The sequence below is a fragment of the Thermobia domestica genome, chromosome 2, assembly GCF_964235325.1.
Source record: "Thermobia domestica chromosome 2, izTheDome1.hap1.1, whole genome shotgun sequence".
Classification (NCBI taxonomy): domain Eukaryota; kingdom Metazoa; phylum Arthropoda; class Insecta; order Zygentoma; family Lepismatidae; genus Thermobia; species Thermobia domestica.
In genome coordinates, this window is record NC_137455.1 from 365080022 (window position 1) to 365104915 (window position 24894).

At 37.2% G+C, this 24894-nt stretch overlaps 1 protein-coding gene across 2 annotated transcripts in view; it reads right to left on the reverse strand.

The window, feature by feature from the left end:
• The window catches only part of LOC145679891 (immunomodulatory peroxidase-like), a 173881-nt gene that overhangs the window by 31637 nt on the left and 117350 nt on the right, over window positions 1-24894 (reverse strand). For both annotated transcript variants that reach the window (XM_081750407.1, XM_081750408.1), the window contains exons 4-7: window positions 22961-23169; window positions 17476-17649; window positions 16182-16372; window positions 13312-13513 (exon numbers count right to left, since the gene is read on the reverse strand). In XM_081750407.1, coding sequence (XP_081606533.1) covers window positions 13312-13513; window positions 16182-16372; window positions 17476-17649; window positions 22961-23169 — 776 coding nt within the window. The remainder of the gene's footprint in view (window positions 1-13311; window positions 13514-16181; window positions 16373-17475; window positions 17650-22960; window positions 23170-24894) is intronic.

Sequence of the window (24894 nt, forward strand, 5' to 3'; positions counted from 1 at the left end):
TTTTATATACTTATTGCATTCGTGTGATCGTCTGTCCGAGAGACGAAAAATCTCAAGAGCTACTTAAACGGATCATCATCAATAGAGGTGACCCATCCACCGGAAGTGGTATATATCAAGTATTTCCGGTTTCAACGTTCCTCATATACGAATGGATAACGAGAATCGGTTTCCCGTAATCCGTTAAGGGTCCCAAGGAATAAATTTAATCTCCTTCCTTAGCTGTATACTAAAACTGGAGGGGATAGAAGTCTACTATAATTTCCGATTTTAACGTTGATTTATATATATACAATAACACCTACATATCTGAAAATACTTGAAGGAATCAGAGTCAACTGGAGAGACGAGGACTCACTCGAAACCTGTACATACGACCAGTGTTTCTTCCAAGCCTGTTTTTGGGGGCATTGCTCAGGCCCGTAGCCCAAAAACTTAGGGGGGGCGATTGAAGTTAGGGGGCCCGATCCAACCATATGATAGTTCATCACCATATTATAGTTCTTTTGCAAGGGTACTGTAAAACTTTTAGGGGGGCAGCAAAAATTTAGGGGGGCGGACCCCTAGACCCCCTGGATACAGGCCTGGCACTGCCCTCCCGGAGCTCTGAGAGTGTATCCGGAGGAGACCAAAATAATTTGTCTATAATATAATAATAAATAGAATAGTATCAGCAGTGCCCCTCCGGAATACTAAGTATGCCCCCCACGGAACATTGTTTTTGAAAGAAACACTGCATAGCCTACGACAACGAGTGTAGTTATGCTTGAATGAAGGAGAAACTAATAGTGTGAAGATAGGGAGAGAGTCAGACAAGGATGTAGAATATGCCTCAATTATTCAACATATACAGTGAATGTTTAATGAAGCATTAATGGGAATTGGATCACTAACAAGAGGTCAGATCACTAACAAGATTAGATATGCAGATGATACGGTTATTATAGCTAAAACCGAAGAAGGATTACAGATGATTAACAAATTAATTAACAATGCGAAGCTGTATGGAATGGAAATCAACCTCGTAAAGTCGAAAGTCATGAGAATATCCCGTGGAAACGCGCCCTTACGGGTCAGAGTAGAACAAAGAGAACTTGAAAAGGTCGATCATTTCAAGTATCTGGGAAGTATTTTGACGAGAGACGCTTACTGCACCAAAGAGATCTGGTCAAGAATTGCCATAGCCAAAAAATCATTCAACAAAACACCACTCTTAACACGTTCGCTGCGTTACGAGTCATCGGTGGCTCGTGCAATATTTCATTTTTGTGCGGTACCGTTGTATGCATTGTATTACCTCTGTGCGTTTCTGGCATTTTCGTTTGTACAGATTTTTAACATTACTACCACCGACGGACAAACCTTCAACGAGACACACGCTGACTCGTATAGCACTGAGATCCAAACTCGATTTTATACTGCCGCAGCGAACGTGTTAACTATAGCAGGGTGATTGTTGGACTTACACGTGAGGTTCCCACAAGTTGTCGATAAAATCTGACTGCCACATAGCACATCTGATTAAGCATCATGAGAAATGAACATTAGCAAAATTTAAGGTGCTATGGACCAGAAGGGTAGGAGCTACGGGAGCATCAAAATTTAAATATCCAAAAAAATATATCATGGAATTATGTGCGTTTAAAGTAAATATCTTGAAAACCGTTAAAGCAATCAAAATGAAAGTTGCACAATATAATGAGAACAAAATGCCCTATCCAAAACCACAAACAGTGTCGCCATAGGTGAAGCAGTGTTGCCAATTCAGCATAAAAATATTTTGTTTTAAATACCAGAAGTTGCAGAAATAAACCATTTCTGCTGTTAACATTGAGCGCTATAGAGTAATATTGATAATACACAGGGAAGCGTTTTATTGTAATCGATTTAGGATTGTAAGAATAAGTACCATCTCTCTTAATTTTCTATTTAAACCGGAAGTGACAGAAATGAACCATTTCCGGTTTTAACGTTGATTGTTATATAGTAAAGGCGATAAGAAATAGCGAGGAGTAGTTTTCTTGAATAAATTAAGTGCCCCAAGAATATATTTGTCTATCCACTCTAATCTTTCTACTGATACTGGACGTGGTAAAAATTACTACAACCTCCAGTTTTAACATTAATAGTGAAAGTTTCACGTCATAGAAACCAAACTCCTTCACGTGAAGTAGAGGCTGAAGGTATAAAAAATGATAGCTCCAATCTATACGTAATACTGTTTCTGACTGTACATGTGCCATTTCTACTTACCTGAATAGTTTAAGAGTTTCCTGTCGCCTTTGTCTAAAACATTTGTTTACTACCTTTCTTACCTGAATAGATTAAGAGTTTACTTTCACATTTGTTTGAAACAATCACTAAAAAAAAAAAATCCCTTCATATAGGCCTACATATTGCCACAAAAACGAATCCAAACTGTTAGTTTGTTCAAATAAAGAACTAACTAACTAACTCTATGGCCTATGGAACCCGGAGGTTCAATGCCGCGTTCACAAAAGCTCTCCTTAGCCAATTGGATCCAGTTTCTACTTTGTAGTCCAATCTCTGCGAGATCCATCTTAACATTGTCCTCCCATCTGCGCCTAGGTCTTCCTAATGGTTGTTTTCCGATTGGTCTTCCTGTCAAGACTTTGAAAGCGCTTCTACTTTCTTCCATTCTAGCTACATGACCCGCCCATCTAAGCCTCCTAGACTTGACGACCCTAACAATGGTGGGTAAACCGTATAAATTATGTAGTTCCTCGTTATGAAGTTTCCGCCATTCCCCATTCCCGTTCCTCTTGGGTCCGAATATTCGTCTCAGGATCTTGTTCTCAAATACTTTCAGTCTATGTTCTTCCCTCAGAGTAAGTGACCACGTTACGCAGCCATACAGGCATGATCATCGTTTTGTATATTTTAAGCTTCGAATTCCTCGACAGAATTCGCGACGACAAGAGATTTTGAACCGAATAGTAACACGAATTCCCTGCTTTTAGTCGACATTTAATTTCTCCGTGAATATGATTTTCCTCTGTTAATATTGATCCTAGATATTTGAAACTATCCACTTTATCAAAAGTATTATTTAATATTTTAACGCATCCATAATTTGCTGTATTCCGGTCCCGACGCACTTCCATGTATTTAGTTTTCTCTGCATTTACTTCTAAACCCATTTACTTCTAAATGCATTTAAGAAGATCTCTGCATTTCTTTCTATTGTTCTCCTATCATCCCCTATTAAATTTACATCATCAGCATATGCCATAACCTGGTGAATACCGTTCAACTGTAAGCCCTGGTTGCTATCTTTGATTTTCCTTATAGCGTATTCCAAAACGAAGTTAAATAATAATGGCGACAACGCATCTCCTTGTTTCAGGCCATTTTCGACGTGAAAGCTCGTGGACAAAAATTTTCCTACCCGGACTTTACTTTGGGATTCATTTAAACATATCTTAATTAATCTAATTAGCTTTCTCGGTATTCCAAGTTCTGCAAGAACGTTGTATAATGTTTCTCTCCTAACCGAGTCGTACGCCTTTCTAAAATCAATAAATAGTTGATGTACCGGGGTATTGTATACCCACTTTTTTTCGAGTATTTGGCGAATGGTAAATATTTGGTCGATAGTTGATCGATTTCGTCTAAATCCGCACTGATAATCTCCAATAATTTCATCTGCGTATGGGGTCAGTCTTGCTAACAGAATATTTGAAAGGATTTTATAGGATGTTGACAGAAGAGAAATGCCTCGATAATTATTACAGTCAGTTTTGTCGCCTTTCTTGTGGATTGGAACAATGATTGATTCTTTCCACTCTTGTGGCAATTCTTCCTTGTTCCAGATAAGGAGAATGAGTTTGTGTATCTTGTTCCACAATTTTTGGCCTCCAGCTAAAATCAACTCAGCCGGAATTTCATCTACACCCGGAGATTTGTGTTTCTTTAATTTCTTTATAGCGGTTTCTACTTCTATTCGGTTGGGTTCTGGAATATACGGTTCTGCGGTGTGTATCTCCTTTTCTCCACGAACACTAGTTTTTGGTTGCTTGTTAAGCAAATCGTCAAAGAAATCTTTCCATCTATTTAAGATGCTATCCGTGTCAGTGAGAACTGTACCGTCAGATTTCTTTAATATATAAGCACGAGGTTGATAGCCTTTCTTAAATTCGTTGATTCCCTTATACATGTCCCGGATGTTTTTATTTTTACTATTATCTTCAAGTTCCTTAATTTTAGCTTTCAGAAAATCGCGTTTCTTTATTCTAAAAGTTTTGGAAGTTTCCCGCCTGATATCTGCGAAATTTTGTGTAGTCATTTCATTCGGATTTTGTAGCCAGCGTAATTTTGCCTGTTTTCTCTTCTCTGCTAGTTTTATGCATTCCTGGTCGAACCATGGTTTGTTCCTACGTATTTCCGCGTGTCCCAATTTTTCTTTTGCTGAAATTTTAATGCTATCTCTAATTTCAATCCAGGTATCCTCAACACTAGTACACTCCGAATCTTCTAAAGCCGAAAATCTATTCGAAACTTCAATCTGGTATTCCTCTCTTACCTGGCTCTCTTCTAATTTCTTTAAATTGAATCTCTCCGTTTTCGGACAATGAATATTAACTTTATTCAACGATAACCTCTCTCGTATTATCGCTGCTACCAGGTAGTGGTCAGTGTCACAGTCAGCCCCTCTAAACGACCGGACATCAATTATGCTAGATTGCCTTCTTCTATCTACCAAAACGTGATCAATTTGATTATGTGTTTTCCCGTCTGGTGATGTCGAAGTGTATTTATGAACGTCGCGATGTGGGAATTTTGTACTCTTCACGATTAGGTTTTTGGATGTTGCAAAGTTCACGAGTCTAACACCGTTGTCATTACTTTCCTTATGCAGACTTTCGTTCCCTATAATCGGTTTGAAAATATCCTCTCGTCCTACCTTCGCATTGAAATCCCCTAATAGAATTTTCATATGGTATCGCGGGAGTTGGTCAAATATTCGTTCCACTTCTTCGTAAAAACTGTCTTTTATATCGTCATCCTTATCTTCCGTTGGGGCATGTACATTTAAAACAATAATATCACACCACCGTCCCTTAAGAGTAATAAAAGAAAGTCTGTCAGTAACAAATTCAACCCGTTTAATTGCTGGTAATATACGTTTATGAACGAAAAACCCTGTTCCTAACTGGTGATTTTTATTTCCTTCCCCGTAAAAGAACGTAAAATTTCCGGAATTCTCAGATCCATTTCCTTCCCACCTAACTTCCTGAACTCCTACTACGTCCATCCTGTATTTCTCTAACTCCCTCGTTACGGATTTTAACGCGCCTGCCCTATAAAGACTCCTAATATTCCATGTTCCAAATCTCATGTCCATTTTCTTTTGCTGAGGTCGTGTCAGGTTATCAGTCCTTGTCCGAGGCTTTTGTGAATATTTCTGAACAAGTGCTTTTTTTTTTTACAGGATGAGGTTGTTAGCCCTACTCAAACCTCATGCTGGAGGACCACTCCTAGTCGTCTGTCCGCGACTGCTTATTCAGTATATTCGCAGCTAACCTCTATATCTAGAGGCCTTCTCCTCGATCCGCAACCTGAGGACGCGCCATGCCGTGGTGACAGGAACCCACGTTACACAGTTCAAATAAAGAAGAATAGGAAAAATATCTTTTAGACCAGGGATGCAGGGATAAGCAACAAAATTTTACTAGCCCAAGAAAAAAGCTTCTAGCCCATATCCTACAATAGAAATTTTGTACTTATCTTCGGTATGATATTAAATAGTCGCCCGCCCCGATGAACCATTCGCCCCGGGCGAGTGTACGAGTGGTTATTTGCATCCCTGCTTTAGACAAAAGCAAAAGCATACGGTTAATCAAGGTGACCAGAACTTTTACTTTCAAAAACGGGACGCATACGAATCGGCGACGGGAAGGGGGGGACTTCCACATTGCATTTTGGGACTCAGCAGTATTTTCAATTTACAAAATACACAAGTAAGAATGATAACACAGCGTTTATAACTTAAGTACTACCCAAAAATACTTTTAACTACTTCAACACTCAGAATTCCCACTCAATTCCCACTTGAACCACAAAACACTCAATTCTCACTTGAATATTCAGAAGTTCTAGGCACGGCTGAACCTTCCCAATGAGTGTTGGTACGGAAGAGTGTAGAATTAGCATTGACAATTTATATTTTGAATAATAATTACGGGACACCTGGGTCATGTTTGCTTAAAAACGGGACATTTAGGCGTTCCGTTTGAGAATAAAAAAACGGGACAACGGTTGAAAATAAGGGACTGTCCCGGCTAAAACGGGACGTCTGGTCACCTTGCGGTTAATCTACTGAAGTAAGAAAGATAGAGAACGTACGTTCCGGACAAAAAAATCAAGTATCTATTAATCTATTAAGTTAAGAAAGATAAGGAACTTATGTTTTGGACAAAAGCGAAAGTAAACGGTTAATTAATTTATTCAGTTAAGGAAAACATAGTACAGACATTTTAGCCAAGAGCTAAAACAAAACACCAATGTAAATAAAAGATAAATATCGTGAGAATTATATGGAGTGGGTACAGAGTGATAAGTGGTATAATTTTGAATGAGAAAAGCCACGATGCTTAACTAATTACAATTGTTATGCGTTCTGCTGTACGTTAATTACAATTCGTGCGTGCAGAGTAGGAGAGAGAAATGAACGAGTGCCTGCAGTATACGGTTATCATAACCATAACAATATGAAATGAATTAGCAAACAAAATACTGACAACAATGAAAAGGAAATTTATTTGTTGTCTGCTTTAAACGCCAGTATTGTATTATTGTTTAATTTTCTATTTATTTTCGATGGTTTCGTTAATAAGGAAATACTGTAATATTTCTTAATGGATATAAGGTGTGTCAGGTAAAGAGAGATACACATTTCCACGCTTAGGCAAATTTATTAAACATTATTTTTACACAGGAAAATACGTCAGTAAACAATTACAAGCTTGATTTTATTGTGTAACTTTTCCCCTTAGCTTTCTGAAACTCTACCAAATGTAGCTTGAGTAAGTTAAGTTATCCACTGTTCGTAGTTTGAGGGAAATTCCTCAAATGTAGGGAAATGTGGTAGGTAAATTTAGCAAAGAGGGAAAATGGAATTTTTAAAATAAAACGTGAAAATCCAGGGAAATTCTTGAGCAGATTAGTTGACCAATATAAATATTTAAATTTTTATTTATTCTTCAGAAATGAATCAATAAAATAGCAATAGTGTGTGTGTGTGTGTCTGTATGTCTGTTGAAAGTAGCATAATTTATACTTATTTTTGGCTGGGTGTATTAGTGTGTGTGTATTTCATTGTAAAAAAAATGAAGAGAAAGTAAATGAAATAGACGCAAAAAGCAAATTAATAAAACAAATGTGGTTGACACTTCCTTTAATATTTAAATTAATTGTATCACATAATTTCTGCCATAGGAATTGGACACTCAACAAACTAGGAAGGGGGGCGCAGTGGCTCAGTGGTAGCCGGTGGGTATCCCCCTGTAGTAGCAAGGGTGGCATTTTAACTGTCCTCGATGTTGTGTGTCCTTGTCGTATAACGATAATGATGTTATCAATGATCAGAGGTGCAATATCATAATGATGTAATATTATCAATCTGTACTGTCCTACGAACATGATCAGAGGCGCAATAAGTGAGCAGAAATATATATTGAAAAAGAAAAGTTTTTGTTGATTAGGTTGTCATGGATATAGATAGTTGGTTGTTATGAAGATATAGTTGAGGTCACTAAGAAGGATATTTGACAAATATTTTGTGATGTGTAGTCATCTTTCAGAATAAAAAGAAGCGTAAGATTTTAGTAGCCATATAAAAGTTGCTGTTGCTATTATTTATTTAATAATAATATATATTATCGCGTTATAGTCGAGTCTAGTGGTCGCGAGAAGTGGTTAAAATAGAAAAAAAATAGTCAGGAAGTTCTTAAAAAAGTGGTAGTGCGTTAACCTCCGGTGCTTGGGGTCCCTGGGGTCCCAGCCTGTGTGGACTTTGTGGTGGACAAACACCGTGCTCGCGGGTTTTCTTGGAGTACTCCTATTTCCTCCCATTTTCTTCATTCTAGCATTTCACCCATTTCTCATTATCACCGTCTTCTTTAGCCTACACGGCATAACCGTGCGACGGAAAAGAGAAAGATTTTATTTCATTTACAAAGTAGGTAAAAGTTGATATGAAAAAGGAAAATTTTGTGTCTGTTGAGGGAAATTTTCTTAACGAAACCTACGAACACTGAAGTTATCTTCAATGTTCTTTCACTTAAAGGGAAAATACACTTTGTTCAACATTTTGGGATTGGGAAGGAAGATACCTTATTTCTTTTACCGTAAGAAGAAACAAAAATCATGAAGCGGATGAAACAGGTGGTAATCTGAAATTTTGGCGGAGTGTAACTTAAAATAAAATTAGGGAAAGTTAAAAATAATCCTACCATATTTTTCTATGAAAGATACGGGACAACTTTGATGCTCCCCCCCCCTCCTCAAACTCTTTCCAACACAATCCAATGAACTGTAGCTGGGGGGGCCGCGGTGGCTCAGTGGTAGAGCGTTCATCTCTGGTGCTTGGGATTCCGGGTTTGATCCCAGCCCCCGTCAACTGAACTTTGTGGTGGACAAACACCGTGTGCGTGGGTTTTCTCGGGGTTCTCCCGTTTCCTCCCATTTTCTTCATTCCACCACTTCATTCATTTCTCATAATCACCTTCTCCTTTAGCCTAACCGGCATAAACGTGGGAAGTAAAACTCAAAAATTTCATTTCATTTCATTTTGAACTGTAGCTGTGTTTATGATCAACAGTATAATAGGTGAAAGTTCTCTCAGGTGCAGCTACTTTTCTTTCCTCGTTCTCTGCAATGAATTGTAGGGCTTGCAAATGAACTGTAATATGGTTAGATCGGCTCTCCTACATTTTTGGGCTGGCCATCGGCCTGCTCAGCTCATGCACTTTATGAAAGATTGCAGATCTCCTTGACTGCGGACGGACTACTGCAGCTCTGCGCTGTGAGTCTATTGGCTTGCTCTCTATGAAATCGGAAAGTGATGTGATAATTTGTTCGAAGCTGCTATATGTTACAGCTTATTGTTAATTCATTAGGAACAGGGTTCCCAGCCAATGTCAGAATTTTTGATTTTTCACTTTTTGATAAGCTGATATTGATAAAGATATGCCACATTGACTTGATCCATAGTCTTCCGTTGCAAACGTTACTATCGACTGAAGGAACGCTACTATCCACTTGCTTTCTTTCGCTTAGCAACAGCTAAACCCTTATTGGCTCAACGCATGGGTGTGTGAGGGTGTGAGCTTTAGTTCGCATTTTTGCCACGGCTCAATACATTTTAGCAGCACAATAGCAGAAAAGTGACAGGATTAAAATATGGGGTATTTCAGTGTCCCTACTAAATTTACGAGCACGCAGGACACTCGGGTCCAAAATCGGGATTGTCTTTTTTTCTTCTTTTTTTTTTACGGGACGTACGGCAGGCTTAGTAAAAAATAGTACTAAAATAATACTGCTAAGAAACATTAGACGTGTCATATTCCTCAACTTCGTACTTCTTTCATAAAATCGTCACAAGATGGAACGGATGAATTTCGGAATTAAGTTACTTACAATTTCTAACATCCGCCGTTACATTAGCTTCATCCATTGACACTATAATTAAAAATAAACTACCCACTGAGCAAAGCAAACCAATTTATCATTATAAGCTATTGCACTGGGACAGTTTCGCCAACTAACCATTTGGCTTCATCAGACATTACCAAGTTTGATACTAATAAATTGGTTTGCTTTCCTCAGCGATTGGTTTATTTTTAAACATTACATATAGGAACTTCAGACAAATTAAGATAAATGGTTAATTTTGGAGCGATTAAAAGCTACAGTTGTTATTACGTAGATGTTTCTACCTAGCATAAAATCATTTAATTAACAGTATCAGATATGACAATTTTAGTTCTGTGGCTGTAAAAAATCCGTTTATAGTTGTTCTTCGGTAAACAGAAGTCATAAAATGGGAGTGACAGACGTAAGATTCTACAATAGAGAATATCAGCGTAGTGATTAATGAAAATAAATTGTCCAAAGATAAGACGTGTACCAATCGATAAATCTGATTATGCTGAACAAAATGACATGGGCGACAGTTAATCCTCATGAGTAGTTTTCGAAAATCTAAAACTTGTTTTAATTCTGAAAATTGACAATAGTTAAAATCGGAAGTAGCTGATTTCTGGTACTTCAGATATGAATACAATAGGTCTTCTTAGAACGCCAAATTAATTTAAAAACTTCTAGCTTTGTCTTATCGTTTTTGCTCTGTGTAGGTCAATATTGAAACCGGAAGTTGCATTGGATTTCTATAACTTCCGGTTTTACTACAGACGAATGGAGAAGAAATGAATTCCTGGGACGCTCATTCACAGAAAACCACTTCATTCTATCTGTTACCGTTTTTGTCCTAAAAATGATCTACGTATAAATCAGAAATGATTCATCTCTACTACTTTCTATGTTGAGTATCACTTGATTCAAACGAGCTCGATTCTGAACTTTTGACCTATATCCTGACCAAAATTGATGAAGACCAATCAAATAGTTCTTGATATTCTTGTGTCCCAGACGTTTGGACAGACAACAAAAATATATAAGGAAAGGAAAGTTTGATAAACGAAACTTCTAAAAATATGTGATGTTTAATGATACGAATCAATTTTCTACTTTCATCGAATGTAGAAAACATTTTCTAATTACTCGCCTCATTTAGTTTGGATTGTAACTGAAAGTGAACAGTAGGCACAATGTGTGTATTTAAATCTATATTACTTGCACATATATAACATGTACCGGCGTATAAGACGTATTCCATTCTGTGTATTGAATTTTGAGTGAAAAAGTTCACTGTATATTATAAATTGGAACGTGAAATAAAAGAAAGGATAGGAACGGTGAAAGAAGCCTTTAGGAAGAAGAAAAGACTATTTTGTGAGACGTTGAACAAGAGAAATACTCATAAAATGCTTCGTATGGAATATTGTAATGTATGGGGCAGAGAGATGAACAAAAGTGATTAAAAAAAAAAAAAAAAAAGACTGGAAACTCGAAATGTGTGTGTGGAGAAGAATGGAGTGAATTAGTTGGGTTGAACGGAAAACGAACGAGAGGATGTTAGAAATGTGCGAAAGAAAAGAACAATTTAAAATATTATTAAGAAGAGAAAGGAAAACTGGTTGGGACATTGGCTAAGAAGGAACTAGAGTGTAGAGTGACTGGAAAGAGAAGAAGACGGTGAAGGAGAGTACAATTGACGGACAATATCAAAACAGAAAATTCGTACGTGAAGATGAAGAGATTGGAAGAAGCTTCTCAGAATCAGCTGCAGGATTGACCTGCCAATAATGACAGAATAACTATGATAATGGCGATGATTATGAAGTTTTTTAAAGGTATAAAGTGATGTTTCAGCAAGAAACGTGTGAAGAGATAGCAACACAACTAGTAAATGTAAAATCTCACATGCATCTCCAAATGTCTATATAGCGTCCAGAGCAAATCATACACACTATAAAATGGTAAATAAAGCGATTGTATCCAAACAACAATTACTGAGTGATTGAACTATAGGTAGCTTGAACAGTTTTGAGTGTATTAAAGCATCCATGTGCAACAGCCGGCCCTCGGGCCACCCATAGCCCACTGAGTCTCTTAATTCGGCCCACCTGACTCGTTATTGAAAATGAATTTCTTACGTAATCTCTTAAACTCAGCTGAAAGTTCTTCTTGGATAACTGATGTCTGTCTTAAAAATATCCTCCGTGTTGGCACATCCTTTTGCAGAGTGTACCATCGAACATTGGCGGTCTGGTCAAGTGTTGCACTTAAATGATGATTAAATAATTTTTTGTGCTTTTCTTCAATAAGTAAATATTCAGATTACGGTTATAACAATTTTTATGTTCCTGTGATAGTAGGGTATGACGAACGATTTTATAAATTGGATATGGATATTCAATTCTTTTGAAAATGTTTTACATTGTCCTGTACGGCCGTTGACGCCAGCAAGTCCTCTGTGATTGGCCCACTCCCTGTTCCAGACATTAAACGACACAGAATTTTAAGTAGTTATCGAGATTGAAATAATCAAAATCCCTGTATCGGAATTAGTGGTGTACGTAGTTTCATCAAAAAGAAGACTAATTCAAGTTTCCTACTTCATAATATTTCATGCGTTTGTATAACCATATTAACACCGTATTAACGTTTGTTTTAGATTATTAGAGTTGTTAAGTGATTAATATTTGAAAATAGTACCATCTAGTCGCAAAACCTCACATACGTATGACGCCGCTTTGTTTTCCAATATTTCGGTAAACGCTATGTGTACCACCTTGCAGTTTTTGGTAAATACCTGTAACGTTCTTTAAAATTTTTTAAAGATATATTTTGGAAATGTGTAAAAACGGGAGTTTTACGAACCTCATGGTATCCCCAAACCCCATATATGTGTATGTTTTGGATTGAAACTACTTTTGATTTGAGATTGTTGTTACATTAATTTTTCGATGTTACCATCTAGTATGCAACACCTCTATGGCGTCACTCTTTATTTTCCCATATTTCGGTAATCGTGAGGCGTATCATGTTGCGGTTTTCGGTACAGATATTAGTAACATTCTTTACAACATTTTAGATTCATATATTTTAAAATATTTAAAAATGCAGAAACTAGGTATTCCTAAACCCCATTGGGGTACCTAGCTACTTTTGTGTAGTAGAAGGGGTAATTTGGATAAGGGCGTATCGACCTGTTTCCGGTTAAATGAGATATACATATTTTCTGCAAGATTGAGTATGTGTCTAGATGGTGTTAAGGTAATATCTCTGTTCCGTAGCGAACGCCTGTCTCCAAAAATAGTGTGAGAATACGTTGGTTAATTGGATAAAAGCGTTTGTTTTTCTGCTCTCCTGAAAAATTGAAGAATTGCTACTTACGCCCTTATCCAAATTTACTCCTAAGATTGTTAAGTTTTAATAAATACTTTTTCGAAATTCATCGTTCTTTTACCCGAAACCCAAAAGTCCATACACCACCATGTTTACATTATATGTTGCTCAATCGGGGAGGGAGGTGATAAAACCCGGAAACCATCCCTTGCGTACACCACTGATCAGCATATAAGACATATTTCATTTTAGGACTTACACGCTAGCAAATGCACTGAAGCGCTGAAAGTTTACCGTAGGTACATTCATTGCACTTACCTGCTCTGAAGCACAAGTCGTTAGCACTCTGAATAGCACAGGTGTCGTTGGGGGTAGTGGATAAGGGTGGGAAAGGCCTTTGCTTCTTGCCTAGAAACGTTACTAGCAATCGACCTTTATTAAACTCACGAAGAGTACTTGCTTCGCTTTCGTTGTTACCATAAACCATCGAACCATCAATAAAGTGAGTGGCTCCATCCATCTGTGAATGATAAAATTGAAAATAATTCATTGCATTCGAAATTTGAAAAAAAAAAGTTTAATCTTATAGAATTTATGAACATTTTAATAACAAAATTAGCTGAACCTGAGCTATATACACAGCGCACAATTTTAATGTGAATGTGAGGTTCCTTCCCACTTCCCACTATATGTGCGGAAGTCCCTTACGGACACAAGTAAAAAACAAGAAGACTCTTAAAGGGCGTGAATTGCTGTAGACAAACATATAAATGTAGTATTTAATATATAGAATGTTGGGGTAAGCTTGTGGCAAATTGGATAAGAGATAGATGATACCAAATGCAAATATTTTTTCGTATAATTCCATATCCAAAGAGGCCTCATTGTGGGTTCACAAGCCTTCGAAGTTGCCAGCTTGCAATAGATTTTGTCATTCAGATTAAACCAAAGCGCCTGAAACGTCCATCAACCCGCTATACATAGCTACTCTACTGGTTGCCTTTCACAAGGATATTAACCTTAACGTTCTACTGGCAATATTAAACTAATAGGTCAAAACGACGTCTACAAAGTGGAATAGGAAAATAAAGACTTTTCTTTGAAACTTTGAATGAGAACTGGCTAATCTACACAAAATTTGAAATCGATCGGAAACGGCACGTTTCTAGCACTTGTGGTTTTCGAGGTCTCATTGCCGAAAGGATTGGCTATAAACATATAAACTTTTCTTGACCACCAACATATAAATCTGGCATTTTAATGTAGAGACTAGCTGAACCTGCGCCCTCTACACAGCACATCATTCATATATATCTTCTATGGGCATGAATAATCTCATTGTCATTCCCCAGAACATCTGTACATGTATCTTAATAAACACAAGTGAAAGACGTCTTGATAAAAATCGGCAAGGGGTACCATAAAGGGGATATTTTTTAATATCTTGCACCGTTTGCAAGATTTGAGCCTACTTCCGGTTGGAGTTTCTAATTCATGTATGATTTGTATTTTCTTTCTCCTTGAATGGAGTATGTAATAAGCAAATACATTGCATACACATTTAATTATAATGTCAGTGATGTATGGTGTTCATTGGGCAAAACTCTCTAATCAATAAAGATTTATCTTAGCCTGGAGAAACGATTATCCTTCGTTTTTCACTATCATTTGGCCATGAAACAAACGCCTGAGACATATACAACACCTGAATACAACCATCTTGTGTTGGAATGAATAACTCATTAGATATGAAGCTTTATACATTTTTTTATTTGAATGCTTTCAGTGTACCCTTAAAAGTGTGATAAATAAATAACGGCCTCGGTTTTCTAGATATTCAATTAAAACTGAATAATCTACACAAAATTTGGAATCGATCAGCTAAAACATACGTTTCTAACACTTGTGGTTTTCGAGATCTCATTGTCGAAAGAATTGGAGACAAACATATAAACCTATTATTTTACTTATAATATATAGATTATACTGTACAACTTTATAGTTGTTTTATGCGATTGAACAGACTAGCACCAGAGGTTTTACTTCTCAGTGTGTAAGGCGAACTTTCGTTATCTCCGGGTCACCGAGTCATGGCGGGTAATCGGGTGTGTTGTGTCATGGCTCTTAATATTTCTGTGTGATAGACCACAAATGTATGATTATGTTCCATCACTGACTCCTATTGATGTGAATATGAAGCTTTGCATAGTGAGTAACTATTTAAAAAAAATAAAAATAAAAACAAGTCTGTACTTTTCTACTTTAAAAGAACTAAAGTTTTAAATTGTAAGCATCCCTTGCACGAGCAGCACCTGAATATACTGAATATATATATATATGAAGAACATGGTTTGATATAATGCAGGCCTTTCTAATTGCTTGTTTTGGATGAGAAGTTATATGAGTAACTTCTTATACTAACTGATGCATCACATATTTCTAGATCAAACTAGAGATTCCTCACACCAGACATAAACTCCTATTACATTTTTCTATCTTAATAATTTGTCTACTGACAATTAATTTACTGGTTTTCCTCTGCTTACTTGTTTAATTAACTTTTTTACCTTGACCGCCTTGATGGGAAATGACAACTTGGTGGTAGAAACTTTATGTCCTGGTTCATGTCCCAGATATGTAAGTTTGCAATGGACAACATCGTCTCCATGGGTTTTCTCGAGGTTCTTCCATTTCCTTTGTCACTTTCATTCTATTAATCATGTCATAATTATTCGTTTCTTTTAGCCTAACGGGCATAACTGTGATTAGTCATTCATTTCCCGTAGCCTAATAGGCATAACTGTGACTAGTCATTCGTTTCCTTTTGACTAACGGTCAGGGTTTGACTAATCATTCGTTTCTTTTGCCTTAACGGGCATAACTGTGACTAATCATTCATTTTCTTTAGTCTAACGGGCATAATTGTGACTAATCATTCATTTTCTTTAGTCTAACGGGCATAACTATGACTAATCATTCGTTTCTTTTAGCCTAATGGCATTACTGTGATTAATCACTCGTTTGCTTTAGCCTAAAGGGCATAGCTGGGATTAATCAATCTTTTCTTTTAGCCTAACGGGTATTACTGTGACTAATCAATTGTTTCCTTTAGCCTAACGGACATAACAGTGGTACGTTAAACTAAAATAATATTTTTTTAACGATGACGATGTTTCACAGCTACTTACTTGTTCAGCAGGACCGAATTTGCAGTCTCGATTTGTGACCCCTTGGGCTCGAACAAAGTTCATACATCTACGTCCGAACTTAGAGTAGAATGGGTCATTTGATGATATTTTAATTGGAAAACATTCTGGGTGGAGTAATTCAGGAGGTTGCACCTGCAGATCTTGAGCACAGCATCTTATTGGACCTTGAGCTGTATGGAAAGAAGTAACCACAATAGAAAAACAACACAAAATTCTATTTTGGTCCAGCTGACGCATTATGTTTTCGTAAAACTAAAATTATTCTACACCTAAATGTTTCCAAAAGTACAGAGTGTTAAGAAAAAGGCCTATGCAAAAATAAAACCTTCTTTACAGGCAAAAGCATCGAACTTCAAGAGCAGCTGTACAGAGTGTCAGAATTTCAGGTCTTCGTGCCAAGAGAATAATTTGACATTCTCAAGGTCAACAAATAGATGGCGCCATAGAGTTTGGAGCCAACGAATTTTCATCGTTCCAACAATACTACAAATGGAACAACCGCCTGATTATGGTATTGGACGTATACTGTGTTAGTACTGTTCTGCGTGCAGAATGCACATTGAACTGTTTGGGGGTTGTTGATGCATTTGTGGTATTATTGGAGGATTAAAATCCATTGCTCCAAAGCGTATTTATTGTTTCACCTTAAGAATGTCGTGTTATTCTCTCAACATACAGAACCGAAAATTGTGACCACTTTGTACGGCTGACCGTGAGTTCGTGTGCCCTCACTTTCACAGAAGAGGGAAATATATATAAAAATTTTATTTGTGGATAGTTCTTTTTCTCTAATACCCTGTGAAAGAATTTGAGAAAATCTAATGACGCAATTTCTTGTACTAAAGTATTACAATTAGATTACAAAAAATGTGACATGATTTGAGTCATTTCAATGAATATTTACTTTGTTTCATAAATGTTAATTTTTCACAAAAGTATCATGTAAAAGGAAAACATTTGTAACTTACACGAAACATTAAATATAATTATGTTTAATTGGAATTCACTTTTGTTCTTTTTAAATTCGAAACTGAAAATAGAAGTCTTTCGAAAAGTTAGTAAAATATATTTATTACATAAAAGAGAAAATATCTCATATCATGTGTCAAAACTGTTATGGATTTTAATTACTGGATAAGAAGAATGTAAATTATTTATTGGTATACATAGTTACAGATTTTAAAAACAAATAATAAAAATATTTTTCAAGACGTAGGCCTATCTATTACACATTGAAACAGAACTTCACTTTGCTCTTATCGTAAGTACTCACGGTTTTGTTGACTCATCGTAAGGGAAATATCATGGACTATGAATTGCCCCCACTGCATAACAGCCAGCGTCCAATAAGGATCAGGTCGATCGATTTCAGGAAAGAGTGTGACTCGAAGGAGCCTTGCATTAGGAAGCGGTTTCCCCGAAATGGAAATCGGAGGCTCATACACACCTGGAAATAACAAACAATATATGGTTAATTCTCTGAGTTATCTGCCTTTTTGTATTGTAAGATTATAGAATACGTTGTACAGGATAAATATTACAACAGCTGGAAAAAAGTAATGAGAGTATTGTTGCAATTCGTACCTGGCTTTATACACAGAAGAACACCTAAGCTGGATAAAAGTAATGGGAGCATTGTTGTAATTCGTACCTGGCTTTATACACAGAAGAACACCTAAGCTGGATAAAAAATAATGGGAGCATTGTTGTAATTCGTACCTGGCTTTATACACAGAAGAACACCTAAATTGGATAAAAAGTAATGAGAGCATTGTTGTAATTCGTACCTGGCTTTATACACAGAAGAACACCTAAGCTGGATAAAAAGTAATGGGAGCATTGTTGTAATTCGTACCTGGCTTTATACACAGAAGAACACCTAAGCTGGATAAAAAGTAATGGGAGCATTGTTGTAATTCGTACCTGGCTTTATACACAAAAGAACATCTAAGCTGGATAAAAAGTAATGGGAGCATTGTTGTAATTCGTACCTGGCTTTATAAACAGAAGAACACCTAAGCTGGATAAAAAGTAATAGGAGCATTGTTGTAATTCGTACCTGGCTTTATACACAGAAGAACACCTAAGCTGGATTAAAAGTAATGGGAGCATTGTTGTAATTCGTACCTGGCTTTATACACAGAAGAACACCTAAGCTGGATAAAAGTAATAGGAGCATTGTTGTAATTCGTACCTGGCTTTATACACAGAAGAACACCTAAGCTGGATAAAAGTAATGGGAGCATTGTTGTAATTTCTACCTGGCTTTATACCTAGAAGAACACCTGTTACGAGAGAAGAACAGAAACTAATGTTACAAGGCCGATATTTCTGGAGTTTCATCTGTTATAGAGGAAGGAAAAGTGTGCGGCAATTTTAATACATGGAGTTGGCAACTGTCCAGAATTTCAGCCACCCGCCACATACAGCATAGTTGTATGTAAAACAATGGCAACTCGTTTGGAAACTGGTCTCACGAAGAAGTCCGCTCAGTTACTCGATTTCTGTGGACGAAACATGTAATCGCGGCTGAAATTCACCGGAAGCTAGTAGAGTTTCGCGGAGAGACAGTAATGTCTCGTCAACATCTCGTAAAATGCTGTTGAAAATTTGTGGCTGGTAGAGAAAACGTTGCCAACGAGGAGCGCAGTGGTCGACTCAGCACGGTATCAACAGATTTGTACACAGCTAGGACATCATTGACAACCCTCCCTACAGCTCGGATATTGCTCCATGCGGCTTTTACCTGTTCCCACACTAAAAGGAACACCTAGAGCCTATTGCTTCCCTTTAGACGAGGAGATGAAACACTCCGTGACAAGGTGGCGGAACACGCAAGGACAGGCTTTTTACCGGGAGAGAATCTTCAAACTTATCCCACGATGCGACAAGTGCCCCAATCAATATGGAGACAAGGTCGAAATATAACCAAATGCATGTACTATCTGTTGGCTGTATAGGTTGTATGAAATAATATACACGTGTTTTACTGTTGGCTTTGCAACCTTACTTTTTGATCATTCCCCGTATAATCCTGCAACATAATCGCTTCCCATCTCTAACACCTTCTGTCATACATGTGGAAGACGTCGTACATCATCAGTACGTCAATCTTTGTCGGTGTCTTGCAGGGATCGCAATGTGGCACGCATGATGGTTTCGCTTGCATCATACTGCTTTCCGTGAACTGGTCCCTTCATTTAGGCCGAAAAGGGTGTCAGGAAGTCCCTAAAAACATTGTTTTTGCACTACGCTCACGCGCTACTTCAATTTTGATCCACGCAGGTAGTTCGTTTTTCTGAAACATATTGTTATGGCTCTTGCATTTCCTTCCTTTTCTTCACAGCAATGCTCCTTTTGGCTGAATAAAACAAAGTCGTTGCCACTCGCCACACTTCATCCTTCACATTTCTTTATCACTACGCGTATAGTGCTGAGACCCGATAGAAATGTTGCCACTATTTTTAGTCCAACCTATATATTTGACATATAGAAATGAATTTTGTATATGTGTTATGAAACTGCTATTACAACTTTATCTCAACTTAGTATGTGTATTCTGATTTTAAATTCTCAACCAGTCGTTTCACTTGAGTTCACAAATTCTCAGTTCTTTATATACCATTTTGAATTGAGAGGGAAGAAACTGCTGACCCTAACCTTGCTCTATTGGTTTAGTAGGAACTTGACGTTGGACAGAAAGAGCAGCAACCTATTGTGTCTGCAAGGAAAGGTGGCTTCTGACAGTTGGGTAGAGCATGTAGAGTATTAGAAGCGCTGTTGCCAGAGGCTCTACAACAGAGACAGCAGCTCTGGCGACAAACTTAAGACGTTTAACAAGTCGTCTCAACTATCGGCAATAGCGCGGTCAATGACCTTCGTTGCCTAGCAACAGCGTGAGAGAATACTGCTGTGATTGGCGAACAATCCTCCCTCTCGTTTTGTTTACAACATGTGCAGCTATCTGTCAGAGGCCTCCTTTCAGTAACTCGATTATAAGATATTATAACCAGTAATGAAACAATTTACACTTTAATTCTATAATTTCACATATTTATTGACCCAGAGGATCTGAAATGCTAACACGGCTGAATTTAATACTAGTAGTTTCGACTTTGATGTGACCCGGAGTTCAAGAATATTCACTTAATATTATTATTATTGCTATTTTTCACGTCTCAAATGTCCTAAGCCGAATACTGTCTTCCTTTCTCCAGTTTAATGAAAAATAAAATTGCGTAGCAAACAGAAAAAAATCTAGAATAATGAATTATATGAAACAATTACGTGATTCCATATGCCTTAAATATATATTTCTTCTTCTTTGTTAGTTTATATTAATATGTTAGAGATTTTTATTTTTTCATTTTATTTTTAAAACTCTTTCTTGATTTGAATAATTGAATCATAAGTATGAGGCTCTCACAAATCATTCTAACTGCATTATTCGAGCAAGATAGATGTAGTTAGTTACCTCCTGTTGAGGAATGTGGGAAAGACGGTTAAATTGAATAATGAAAGCCATGTGTATAATAAACCTGAAAGGTGTGTGACAGGAGAGACTATAATGTGTGAAGTCATAAATTCTGGTGAGAGTTTTAGTTTCCGTAACACAGCGGACGACAGAGTGAGGGTTTCTCCGACCATTTTTCGTCAACATACTGAACTAACAATGTTTCGAAATGTTGTATAATAAATCTATACGCACATACAATTAATAAGTTTGGCTACCAAATTTAATGCAGTATGTTGTTAGTCGTAAAGTGTGACGTTCTGATTTTTCGAAGCCTACGATAAAATTGATTTGTCAGCAGCTTACTAAAGTTGTAACACCCTACGTCAGGCTTGGCTGAAGGATGTATAAATTCTAATAAGATCATCGGATTATAGATAATAAGAACTAAAATCTAAAGACTCCATAGATTTAGTATATTGGTTACTTCTCTTTAATAATTTGAAGTCACAGTTTGCAGTTAAGGTTTTAATAAAATTTCAATCCTTATTACTCTGCTCTATAGACATAACATAACTTCACGGACTTAAAATGATAAATACCATTGGTATATGTTGTATGGGACTCCATATAATTAGGTGGTTGAATTCTATGTTTTAGTAATATTGGGTTTAAGATTCCATCGATTACAGCTTGTAGGGGAAAAATGGTAAAGGATAGCTATTGTGAACTAATGAAAGCATAAGCAGAGCTCCAGGGGAAAAATGGTAAAGGATAGCTATTGTGAACTAATGAAAGCATAAGCAGAGCTCCAGGGGAAAAATGGTAAAGGATAGCTATTGTGAACTAATGAAAGCATAAGCAGAGCTCCAGGGGAAAAATGGTAAAGGATAGCTATTGTGAACTAATGAAAGCATAAGCAGAGCTCCAGGGGAAAAATGGTAAAGGATAGCTATTGTGAACTAATGAAAGCATAAGCAGAGCTCCAGGGGAAAAATGGTAAAGGATAGCTATTGTGAACTAATGAAAGCATAAGCAGAGCTCCAGGGGAAAAATGGTAAAGGATAGCTATTGTGAACTAATGAAAGCATAAGCAGAGCTCCAGGGGAAAAATGGTAAAGGATAGCTATTGTGAACTAATGAAAGCATAAGCAGAGCTCCAAGCAATTGTGGATTTTGATAAGCTCTGCGAGGATAATTTGAACGTATTAAAAAGGGAGTGGGACTGTTAAGAAATGCAGTCTTCATTAAAATGCAATTGAAAGGTAACAAAGATTTGTGTAATATACTGAGTTGGTTGGATTTGATTTTAGCACCGCTTTCAGCACCGAGGCTGTATTAGACGAGAACCTACAGCCTAATTTGATATCCGAACCACATGAGCTCCCATCGAGAATTATACCTTTTACGTAATTTATCTTGAAATTGTTTTTAATGAAACTGTCCGAGCTTCGATATATCATACAAATAGCTAAAGTTACTATGTGAAACAATGGTCTTTGTTATGCATAAATTCTGAGTATCACAGATCTTTCTTTTTCTCGCTAGAAATCGTAAAATTTTCTTCCTTTTCTGACTCTGAAAAATATCACAACCCTAAATCCGAACCACTTTAATGAGTTCAAGTTTTAATTCGCTCCTACAGGAATCGAACCCCGGATCCCATGTACACAAAATTCAAAAGAGCTACCGACAAGACCAGCTAGGAAGGCTTTTCTTGAATCATGTACAGGGTAGTATTAGTGTTACCTGAGAACACTTTTGTTCCCCTGAGATCCTGGCTCAAGGACCATGGTCTCTGTCCAGATGCCGTGGCTAGGGGTACATAGTAATCTTACTTCTTGGCGATGACACTTCGTTTTATCTCTGGACTGCTGCTGTTTTCACAAGAGCTTCATGTTTTGCATGCGATTGAATTTTAGCTTGTGAGTGGATGTTTATTGAATGTATTTTAATTAATTTATTTCTAGTTTTGTATTATTGTTGATTTTGTCTTAGTTTTGTTTTCGTGTTTAAGCTATGTCATTGCATGGATGCAAAAAGACCGCATTCTTGGCGCATCCACTAAATATCTAACTTTAACTCTAGGTGGGAATTGTCATAATTTAATAAGGGTAGTCCTCTGTACTCCTTTCAAAATTTAGGGAGTGGGGCAAGGTATCTCTCCCCAAAATTAGATGGTGTAGTTCTAGGAACCCGGGGCAAAAAAGTGCCCTCAGGTGACCCTGTACAAACAGCTTTATTTTCTGAACTATCTCTATAAATTCTAAAATAATACTACAAAATAAAAAGAATAAAGACTTACCGTCACTGTACCTAGCTGGAAGCAGTCTCTCGAACGGGGTACCCAGCATACCCCAGAGAGGGTTTTTGAGATTGTTACAGGAGCCGTCAAAGGACCTGTATTTGCTGTAGCCAGTGCACAGTGGTCGTTGTATACAAGTACTGATATCTTCCACACTGTATTTGATTGTTCGTAAGTATAGTTGAGCGACTTGTGGATGCTGGTATGCCCTTTTAGAAAAGAAAAAAGAAAAATAATTAGTGACTTCTTAAAAGCACAAGTCAATTTGGGATAATTGATAGTCTTGCATTCATATTGATATTGAAAGTTTGGTAGCCTGTGTTAAATAGTCACTCTCCTATTAAGTAATAATACCTAAGTAGTTTTACGTACATTTATTTAAGTAACAACAACTGGCGCAGTTTGCACAATTACGAACCTACGGAAATGAAACAGTATAAACGTTTGGCAGATGCGCTTTACTGGCGAAGTAAAAGTGTCAAGGCTGCAAACAATAGTAAGCAAAACCATCTTTCATCCACGCCATTGGAAATGAGGATGTCAAATTGCATTATGCTTTTACCCAGGGATGGAAATGGAAAATGAAATATTTGAGTTTTACGTCCCACATTATGCCGGTTAGGCTAAGGGAGACGGTGATGATGAGGAATGGTGGAAAAGAAGAAAGTGGGAGGAAAGGGGAGAACCCGGAAAAACCTACGTACATAGTATCAAAAAGCTCACTTGGCGCGAGCTGGAACCGAACCAAGAACAACATGCACCAGAGGTAAACGCTTTACCACTGAGCCACCGCGGCCCCAAGTTGTCGCTTGGGTTTGTATCCGAAACAAGTACCTCCACCGGAAATCGAGCTTGGGACCACTGGCGGTGAAAACGCACGTGTTATACACTCAGCCGTGAAGAGATACTTTCTCCTTTTCCCTTTGTGTTACAGACCTTCCGAGGTTGTAGCAACTCGACTATTTTAACTGTAGATACTAGTCACATGGTCATTATATTTCTTTTGATCTTGTGATAATTTTCCTTCTCTCTCCTTCAGGTTCTGCTTCTCTTATTCAACGTTCCCGATCAGTGATATTCTCTTTGGTATTGTATATATATATATATATATATATATATATATATATATATATATATATATATATATATATATATATATATATTTATAGCGGCCTTCCTCCTGATCAGCGGTAACTATGGTCCTTGGTGAATGGTAGATGGTATTTTCATCTTGAGATGGAGACTCTTCCATTGATAGAGATGATTCCATGTGAAATTCTTTTATTAGGATTAGGCTAGCAGATCTTATAAGATTGTAGACACTAATCTTAGAATGTCCGTCCGCCTGTCTGTTAACTCTGCACGATAGTTCTTGAACGAAAGCCAATTTTTGAATTCCGTTTATCGCAATAACTGGATAAAGCGATAATCTCAACCGAGTTCGTTAATGGAGTCGACCCGCCAATATCCTGACGGGTAACGGTGAGTTTAATGGGCTAACCATATCTGGTATCACATACATGGAAATATGTGCTGAGGTTAGATGTTTTCAGGTTGTAATGCAAAATTTTTAAATTTAAAACAGGGATGAAAAAAGTGCCAGTTCTGACCCGCTTTTGAACCGGTTCAGGCACCAAGAACCCATGCTAAAGACAGGAACCTGTCCGGAGCGTTTTCACAAGAACTGGTTCATTTTCCATCCCTGGTTTAAAAGTTTTTTAAAAAAAGATTTAAGTGTTTTTTGAATTAACAGAGTTTTTTGGTGAAATATTGATGGTGTTGAAACCTCACATATTTTACGCATGAGAGGATATATATATAAAGCCTAGAGCGCTAGAGCAGTGGTTCTCAACCGATGTGTCGCGACATATTGGTATGTCACGCAGTCCTCTAAGATGTGTTGCGAAATTTTAGAATTTAAAAATCATGAAGAA